This window comes from Onychostruthus taczanowskii, unplaced genomic scaffold, assembly GCF_017590055.1.
Source record: "Onychostruthus taczanowskii isolate IOZ18803 unplaced genomic scaffold, ASM1759005v1 scaffold33, whole genome shotgun sequence".
NCBI lineage: Eukaryota > Metazoa > Chordata > Aves > Passeriformes > Passeridae > Onychostruthus > Onychostruthus taczanowskii.
This window is the reverse complement of record NW_024500683.1, coordinates 7,932,810-7,942,794: the sequence shown is the minus strand read 5'-3', so window position 1 is coordinate 7,942,794 and position 9,985 is coordinate 7,932,810. Positions and strand designations below refer to the sequence as shown.

The window sequence follows — 9,985 nt, the reverse complement described above, 5'->3', positions numbered from 1 at the left end:
TTTTATCAGACTCATTAAATTATTCAAATATGAAGTGAACAGATGGCCTGAATGAGAGGGGATTTTATCAGTCATGGAGGGACAAGTTCAGACCTGCTCCTTCTCCTTCAGAGATTGTACATTTGGCAAAGTGTGAAAATATTTTAAGAAGTACTGACCAGAAGCCAGGAAACCTATCATGCTGTTTAACCAGCACTTCTGGGTTCTCTTGAACTGCTTTCTGCCAGCCGAGCCCCTTTCAGAATGGCTGAGGGGCAGTTGCTGTATCGAGATCCCAAGTTGGATGTTTGAAACATCCTCAGCGCAGTGAATGCATGCTAAACTCAAGCTACAGTGAGGTCTCACAATCTTCAAATCCAATGAAACCTCCCATTCATCTACTCAGCTTTCTTAGGGATTTTCCCACCAGTGTTGGGAAACCCGCAGTGTTCCTGCTTTAGCCTAACTTTCAAAGCTGCACAGAAATGAGGCAGCCTCATTAGCCACTGGTTTTTAATGGCTCCTTTAACCCTGTTCTTCCTCCCACCGCAGCCTTCCACAGCCTTTAATTTACAAATATCTTGAATATATCTGGAATCTAATGTAGAAATGTCTAAAGGAAGTGCTTGTGTAAGAGAGGGTGAGAAACCGAGGAGAAGCAGAGTCAGAAGAGGGATGGGCAAACTGGAAATAGGGTTGGGGAGAGGTGAGGAGCTGGAGATGAGCTGAAGCGGGGGGATGAAGAGGGGGGGAGGCATGCAGAGATGCGGGGGTGTGTGAGGGTGCGTGTGCATGGTTTGGGGAACAAAAATCTACATCGTCTGAACCGGACGTGACTTTTCCGCCGGGGGCGGGTGCACTCCGGCACCTGAGGCATGCAGCCTACCCCGACCAGCCCTTTCCACGACGGTGCAGGGGGTGAAGCCTCCCCCGCGGAGGCTGCACCCCTTGCCCGGTCGGGGAAAAGGCTCGTCAGGGCGGGTTGGGGACCGACGCGGATCCCCAGCCTGTTCCCGCATTGGTTCCCGTAAGTTCCCGCGTCATTTTTCTCCCCACACCCCGCTTTTCGCACTGGCAACCACAAGCCTCGATGGACGGGCGGGAGAAAGCTCGGATTCTCTGAGAGGGTCTAGGTTTGGGTTTGTGGGTTGTTGTTTTTTTTTTTTTTTTTCCCAGCCTCCGGAACAACCACTAGGGATGTCCGGGATTCAACCAGAGGATGGTTCCCCTCCGTACAGGAATTGGACGAGTGGGTCGGAACTAAATGAAACGCGGGAGGCTCTTTTAACCCCTTCCTCCGACTACGATGATGAGGAGTTCCTGCGATATCTCTGGAAGGAGTATTTGCATCCCAAGGAATATGAATGGGCGCTGATCGCCGGCTACATCGTCGTCTTCATTGTGGCTCTCGTTGGAAACGTCTTGGGTGAGTCGAGCTCCCCAAAACTTCCCGTTCTCCCTTCCCGAGATGGGTTTTGCACGGAGGGTGGCTGGAAGCCGGGGTGGGTTTTGCACTCCCCGCTGGAAAGGCGGCAGTGCCCAGCCGAGGGGGAAAGTCCGGGCTGCGCGGAAGGGGCCATAAAAACCGCTCCCCCTACGCGGGCGAGGGGCTGCGGCGGCGGCCGCTGGCGCCCAGGGCAGGGCACGGGGAGCGCGCTGGCGGAGCGCACAGCCGCGGCTGCCGGCCCTGTCCCCCGGGCCGAGGTGCTGAACCCTCCCGGCACGGCGGCGGCTCCGTCTCGCAGCCCGCTCGGGAGGATGCCTCTCCCTCGCGCAGCCCCGGCCCGGCGCTGGGGATATCGAGCGCGGGGTGATTCTCCCGAACAGAGACAGGGGCTCCGGGACGGATTCCGGCCCGTGAGGGCGGCCAGCGGGGTCCCCTCAGCTGCCGGCGGGCGCGAAATGCGCGGCTCCTTCTCCGGCTCGGAGCGGCCGCGCTCCGTCCCCCGCGCTCGGAGCGGAGCGGAGCGGGGACGTGGGGCGGGGGCGAGACGGCCCCTCCCGTGCGCTCATTGAGGGAGCGAGGCGGGGCGGCGCCTCTCCTGGAGCCCGCCTCCTCCCGCTTCCATTCATCCTTGAAGGAGGTGGTGGCGGGGGCGTCGGGGCTGCTCGGCGGCCGCCTCGAAGGGAGCGGTAGGGGCGCTGGAGTGTGGCGGAGAGCTGAGGATAGTGCAGGGAGGGAGGGCACGGGTGGGCTGTGGCAGCGGGCGGGAGTGGCAGAGGGGTCTGGCCGTCAGCAGCCCGCCCGCTGCCCCCACCGCTCCTCTCCGCTCCCCACCTCTCCTCTCCGCTCCCCCGAGTCCGCTGCCGCCCACGGCGAGGGCTCTGGCCGGGCTGTGGGAACAGGCTCCTGTGGGAGGGCGGCCACGCAAATGCACACCCCCGCCCGGGCCGGCCGTGCCCCCGGTCCCACGGCGGCCCTACTCCTTGTCCCAAGGCGGCCCTGCCCCCGTCCCAAGGCGGCCGTGCCCCCTCCCGGGCTGCGGGTGGCCGGGGGAGCGGAGCAGGCGCTGCCCTCAGCACTCTGCGTTTATGAATGGACGCGGTGTGAGCCGGCAGCCGGCTCCGCCAGGCGGACCCCCTGGGCTGCGGCCGCGGCCATTGGCGTTCCCTGTGTCCATCCCTGGGATACCGCCGCGAACGGAGCGCGCTGGGCCCCGCCCCGCCATACGGGTCCTTCATTCATGTTTTTGAGAAGGAATTGTGCGTGTCAGGGCTGTCGCTGCGAACTCTACAGGCTTCCCGAAGCGGCATGCAAATGAGACTGCAGCCAAAGGCAATATTTAAAAGGCATTTTTTAAAATTTCAACGGACTGATGATGGTGTTTGGGGGTTTTTTTAGTAATTCTGTAGCGTTGAGTGCCTGTGTGCACGTTCGCTCAGTCCATTGCTCGGCAGCCAGCTTGATCGACAGTGTAAAGATAACAGCCCTGGCAAAGAGGCTTTATTTTAAGCTAGGATAAAAGCTGTCCTTTTTCATGATTTTCAGCAAAAAACTTTTAGGAGTACCACCTGTACTTACCTATTATCCTCCACAGATTCTGTAGACAAGCTGTCCTCTCACCTGTAAAAATTCAAGGTCAAATCTTCAGCTGTAGGAGCTTTCGCCCTGTTTACACTTTTCCCCTCTGATGCCACGAGGAGAAAAGCTTTCCTCTCTGTGCACTCACAAATAGAGATTATTCCACTGCAGATGTGCAGCTGTTTTTCCTTGCGTGTTAGTACATTAACTCTTTGCTTGGGGTGGAAACTGGCATCTGGCTCTGCACTCACCTGGATTCCATCTTTTACTGGATAGAATGTGCACCGTTTGTCCTCTGAAATCTCTCTGCAAGTTGTAGTACATGGTAGCAAATCTCTGTCTTAAAATGGACAGAGAAGCAGAGCACCTTTCTATCTACTCTAAATCCTACAACAGGTCATTTAGCTTTACAGCTGGACTCAATGATCTTAAAGGTCTTTTCCAACCCAAATGATTCTGTGATCCTCCTCAAGCTATTTGCTCCATATTGCTGGTTCTGTTCATGGGTGAATTGTTTGTGGTCTCTGCAGGTGCTTGGTAGCTGAATACTGTCTCATCTTTATTCAAGGAAGCTCACACTGCACTGATTGCAGGCTCATGTGATTCTGAGGAGAGAAATGGATGTGATCTAATGCTCTTTACAAAGACATTTTTGAGGAACTTTTTTACTACCAGTGAAATCTGAGGTAGAACAGTGCACATGTTGATATCTCTGAGAAACTGATTTCTGCTGCTTGAAAATCCATATTCAGGCTTAATCTGGGATTTAGTCATGGGCTTTCTCAAAGAGCAGGAGTGCTTCTAAAGAGTGTTTTAGTGGCTACTAGTGCTTTACAGTATCATCTGTAATGCTTTATAGTATCATCCTTAATGATGCATTGAGTTCCTTTGCTTACATTTGCCCAGTGTTGCAGAGCTCGTGGCTTGTGGAGTCAGTGCTTAGGTATTATTTTTACACATCCTATTCAAATAACAAGCAACTGGGGAAAACCCTCCCTTTCCCTATGTGATGCTGAAAATTACATTTCTGCTTCTTATTTTGGTTTGTGCACTCACATGGGATAAGCAGTGTCTCAGAAATTGTATCTGTCCAAGTGGAAGGCACAGCACACTCCTTAGATATTAGTAATAAACTGGATTGAAGCACTCTGGCAGTTAATTAACAACCGAGGGTAGAATCAGAAGCTTGAACTTTGATTGACATGTATTGGGTTCTTGAGTGAGAGACACAGCAGGAATTCCACTAATAATAGCATATAACAAGGGCTGCATTGCTATTTAGCTTTCAGTTTAATTAGGAGAGTTGACACAAACTGTCCGAGCTGCTGCACAAACCAGATAAAATGAAAAACAGCAAGTCTCTGTGTTTGAATGCAGGTTTCAGTATTGCACACAGTGCTTCATGTCAGTGATTCTCTTGTGTGTCTGGGTGGGCTGCTCACCAGGTATTTCAGTGTAAGTCAAGGAAAAGAAACAGATTTTAAGATGATTTTATGACATATTTATGTGAACATTAAGGGAATCTGAAATCTAGATGGCAATATCAGTATGATGATTTATCCTATTTTCTTCTTCACTTGGTCATTGTTTATCGCTAGAAGCAGAACAAGTGTAGAGGGTAAGGACTTTCTGTTTTGCAAATAAAACCAAAAATGTTCTTTACTACTGCAGACCAATGAAACTCTTGCAATTTCTTTGCACATCTAGTGCAAAACTTAGAACTTCTTAATGCAGAATGTATGTTGACTGTAAAGACCTTTTTCTTCTTTATTTGAAAACAGTTCATTAAAAACATTGCTTGAAAATAGGAAACTAGATCATTAAAGAAGAAAAGGTATTTTTAGGATGTCTGGAGGCTCTGGTTACTGATGCCATTCCAGGCTGATCAGTTGCATTAGTTAATAACTGCAGTAAGACTACAAGGGATTGAAAGGCAGTGTACAGCTACATATATTTAACTCTGTTTATACATATGAAGAATGCAAATGACCCTTGTTGAAGTTACTCATTCACGTGGGTCAGGATTTTTCTAATGAAATGGTTTCTCTCAGGGAACATGCATTAATCAAAATGAAAATGTGCAGCAGAGATCACTTGGTTTGATCAAAGACTGAAGGCAAAACAAGCAACCTTGTGGCATGCCACCAGCTGGGCTGCTGGGCCTCTTGGCAGGCCTTCTCAGAGCTGGCAGGAGCTGCAGTTTTTAGCACATACAGCCTGCCAGTGCCCAGCTTGAAAGTCCTCAGCACTGCTGGCTTCCAGGGGTAAGAGACCATGCAGCACATCAGTGAGAGGTCTCAGAAACTTTATTTACTCACACAGTTTGGTGATACTTGTTTTTCATTCCAACTCAGAAGGAGATTGGGAGAGACTTATCCCTCTCTGGATAGATGTATTATTTATTATCTCTTTTACAGTAACTGCTAGTTTTGCTGAGATCTGTAAGAACCCAACTATGCTCCTTTCTTCAAAGAGTTCATAGTCTGACTCATAGAGTTCAACAGCCTCCATTTCATTTTTCTAGGGCTAGAGCAGAAAAAATCAGTGTATGGTTCTAATACCAGAGTCCTGCTCAATGCCTATGAATAGGCAACTCTCTCAGATGCTGCTCTGTTGTAGTTTTAAAGATATCCACTGAATACTGAGGTCTAGGCATACATGTCTATGTTGGTAGAATTGGATGAGTCATGTATTCTCTTAAATGATCTTCATGAATCCTATTTTATTGCTGTAGATGAGGCATATTTCATTTAATTACATTTTAAATTATTACATTTCATTTTTTTCAGATTCCTTGGGGAACCTGGCATTGAAACGACTTTGTTTATAATATCAGCATGAGAGTCACCTTTATCTGTTGGATGAATAACTAGAATGGCTTTATCACTGTTAAGAAGACAGCACATAGGAAATGAGACAATATGTATATTTTTTTCTACCTAAAATAGAGAAAGTATGAACTCAGTTTATAGAAGAGTTTGAGTATCAGCTGAAGTATATTGCTATTTGTATAATATAGGGATTACTCACCATTTTTCAAAACAAAAAAATTTTGAAGGGTTTGGGATTTTTGTTTGTTTGTTTATAAAGCATATTTTATTTTTTGTGTTGCATGTCAAGTGAAACTTTGTTTTCTTGGACATAAACAGCTGACTTACTGCCTGTCTCACAAGTGGAATGTGTCAGAAAAGAACTGTGATGGACTGTTCCCCAGGGGAAGGGGTGCCAGGAGCTGAGGGCAGCAGCAAGACTCACAGGGCAGTGAACTCACCAGCACAGTCCCACAGAGACTGAGAGCTTGGTAGGTCTGGGGATGTTTACCAGCTTTCAGTCACCTCCCAGCAATCACCAGACAAATCTATTGTGATGAAACAGGTCTGAGGTTAAGCCAGAAAATCAAGTCTGTGGATGAGTTTTACAATCAAATTCAGCGAGGCAAAAGCATACTTGCAACCTGGTCTTTGCCTGAGCTTAATGTGAGAGCCTGAGCTTAAATGCAGCTCTGGGGCATTTAAGGCTGACTCCCAAAAGAGTACTCCAAACTCCAAAAGCTCTGTTCCCAGAAGCCTGGTCCCAGCTTGCATGCTGCCCCATACCAGTGCTGGCCTCCAGCATGGACAGCCAGCTCCTGTGCAGGGGCACAGGTTGCAGAGCCTGGGGGTGCACTCAGCTCTGACAGAACTGTGCTCTTTCTCCTGGTCCTTAGCACAGTAGGACTGCAAGTATTTTAGCCAGTTTGTTATATTGACAATGAGGGTGTGTGATACAGATTCAGAAGTTTTATAATATGCAAGATATTTGCTGGAACATGTCACTAGCATAGTGAGTTGTATTTTCTTTGTATATCCTGCAGACAAGGCACTAAGTCTTACATCTCCAGTAGCAACAGAAGTGGACATGGAAAGGTTTGTCCTAGTCCAGCTCATGTTGCAGTGACTGATGGATGCTTTTTGAAGCATATTTTTTCAAAGTTACACAGCATTTCAGCTCTGAAACACACCTTCATTTTAATGTCATGCAGCTTTAAACTGATTCAGCCAAGTGTGAAATCTTTTTATCATAGTGTCATATACAGTATGACATCTAAATTTCTGACTCTTCCACCTGTAATAGGAAGTGTGAATAAAGATTTTCTGGGCTTTATTTTTAATAATATCAATTATTATTAAACATCTAGTCAATCAGTATAGTCAGCTCTGCAGAGATTACTGGGTTTACCCGTTAATGCTGGTAATGATTTGGGGGCATGGTGGGTGGATATTTTAAACCAATCTGTCTGTCTTAATCAATACAGTTAAATTAGAAAAACTCTGTGATGGAACCTTTTGCTTCCTCTAGAGCTGACCAAACCAGGCATTTTGGCCAGTCTGTTTTTGTAGCATAGCTGATCCTCTGCTAATAACTTCCATTTCCATTGGATTGTTGAACGCCTAAGATTATGTACTGTGGCCGAAGTAGAAAATTATTCCAGTGCCACTTAGATGGTTGTGCTTTTAGTCCCAGTTGTGATCCATAGAAGCAAACTTCCACTGCACAGAATTCAGTTCTTGTTTTCTCCTCTAATGCCTTGATAAGCCAGTTCTTAAGATGTAGAAGTTTGCTGGAGCACATGAGTAACCCAAAACCACAACTCTTAACTCTGGTACAATAGAATGTGTGGTAGGTAGAAAACCTCAGAAAACATATTGCTGCAAGCAAATTAGTTGCTGTTATCTGTTTTTCTTATTCATGTAGATCCTTGCTGTATTTTGTGGGTGACAGTTCCCCATTAGTACAATCCAGTGAAGCTGATATTCAACAAAATACTTTGGGATTTCATGTGTTCTATGTTATTCAAATACATTTGTTACAGTTTGGGTATTTTTCCTGTGTGATGGAACCTACATATGCACACTTGTTTATATGTGATACATAGGGAGCATGACCTAGCCACCTGCTCCTTTTGTCGTGTTTCTAAGAATTTCTTCACACATGTTTGAACACATCTGGTGTTTCCTGTTGTTGAGGAGCTATTACCTCACTGGTAGGCCATGTAATTCCTTTGCTCAGAGTATTGTCTGTCTTTTTAGCTATCACATCATGTATTCAAGGACAGTCCTTATCTGCCAGGCATTGTTACCAGACACAGGATTTTTTTTTTCCCAGTATTTCCTTCATAATAAACATTGTACAAAACAGTGTATTTTCTTTGTGCCATTCTTTCTATTACTTTTCAATTTAAGCCTGGTCTCATGTTGGTCTCCTTTCTTTCAGATAAGATTAGTTATGTAAAAATGAAGTAATGTGTGAGTTTAGAGCTTAATAGTGGGTAAGAGATGGACAGCCTAAGGATTAGATAGCTCCCTATTCACAGAAGATATTGCTTTGTTTTAGATCTTTTGTTCTCTTTGCTGTTTTCAAAAACTCCTAATTAAATATACTCTGCAATTTAAAATGCTTCTTTCCCCTTAATCAAGATCATCAATGAAAATTATTGAAAGACTCATGAAAAGCCTTCCTTAAATAAGCTTAGTCTTAAGCACCTAATTTTTAGACTTCTAAGTCAAAGCAGAAGAATCCCTAATCAGGAGTTGTTCATAATGAAGGTAGTTTTAATGACAGTATTATACAGGTAGTTTTTCCTTCCAGCAGTATACATTCTGTGTTTTCACAGGGGCTCTAGCTCTCCAGAATTCCCTTTGCTAACATACCTACTTAGCCTTCCTTTCAACCTTGTGTTGCTTGACACCCCACCACTCAGATCTTGATTTGCAGGGGGTAATATCACCTAAAGAGAAAAAGATGAAGAATTCCACACAGAGAACCAATTAATTGTGAGGAGAAAACAATTGGGAGTGGGTGGGTTAGGAGATAGAGAATAAATAACGTATAATTCAAAACTATTTATCCTGTTTTGTCACTCATTGTAAAATACTGTGAAAGCGTAAAGTTTTTTAGAAGCTTTCTGCCTAATGCATTTGGAGATGCTGATTACCAGGTCTTATAATCACAGGCATCAGTTCCAAGTAACTCCTGGATGACTATATTATGATATTTCAGTCAAACAGTTGTGAGACTGAATTACCAAAGTAAAATAAAATCATTGTAGTTTAGAATGAAATATGATAATTCTTTGTTTACTTCCATCTGGGATTTATTATTCATCAAAAATTAGATAAGAGATAAAGTCATTCCTTTATATATGAAAATGTCAGGTATTGCTGGTTATGGAAATTACATTTCTATTTTGGCCAGGAAGTTGCACTGAAAGATGACCCACTGAATAAGAGATTGACAAGACTTCTGGAGTGTAAGGGAAATGATTTAGGGTTGACATGTAGAAAACAAATTGACAGCTGACCCAGGAGTCCACCAGTGGAAGGACTGCAGCACAGTGTTTAATATGCTCAAGACAGCGTAAATCTTCCAGGAGGCAAGCAGCTGCACTTTATACCAGATGGAGCCTTTTTATTGTTTTCATATTCCATTCAGCTTGAGATACAATGAGCTGTGCTAATTGATTAAACACCATTACAGCCTCTAATTAAAATGCCTCAGGACACTAAGCCACAGGGACTAAATTTGTACGTGCAAAATACCAATCTCACTTTATTGTCATATTAGAGAAGGTTTTTTTCTTCAGGAATATGAGGTGAAGCTTTCTTGATGGATTTCTAACAGCAATCCATCTTAAATTTTAACTTAGATTTTAACCTTTTATTTTTTTGTCTTTTTGGGACTTTCCTGTGAGACTTTTTTGGGGAGTGGGAGATCATCAGTGTTTGGGGGATGGCTCCAGAAAGCAGCTCCGTTATCACAGAACTGTCCTGGCTTATGAAGAGCCTCCACAAATTTTTCCAAATGCTTTCAGCCTGGCGACTCTAGCTGGTTTCCGAGCCTTTACTGACCCTGTGTGGAAGAGGTGGGAATAACAAGTGCTTCGCTTTTTAAAGCTCTGCTAAGTCTGAAAAAAAGTAAAGGGACCCTGGTGAGATGAAGGATCTA

The 9,985-nt window shown here is 45.3% G+C and overlaps 1 protein-coding gene across 1 annotated transcript in view; it reads left to right on the top strand.

Moving 5' to 3' along the window:
• The first annotated feature begins 1,176 nt into the window (after nt 1–1,176).
• The window catches only part of HCRTR2 (hypocretin receptor 2), a 31,586-nt gene continuing 22,777 nt past the window's right edge, over nt 1,177–9,985 (top strand). The window contains exon 1 of the mRNA XM_041410702.1: nt 1,177–1,405. Coding sequence (XP_041266636.1) covers nt 1,177–1,405 — 229 coding nt within the window. The remainder of the gene's footprint in view (nt 1,406–9,985) is intronic.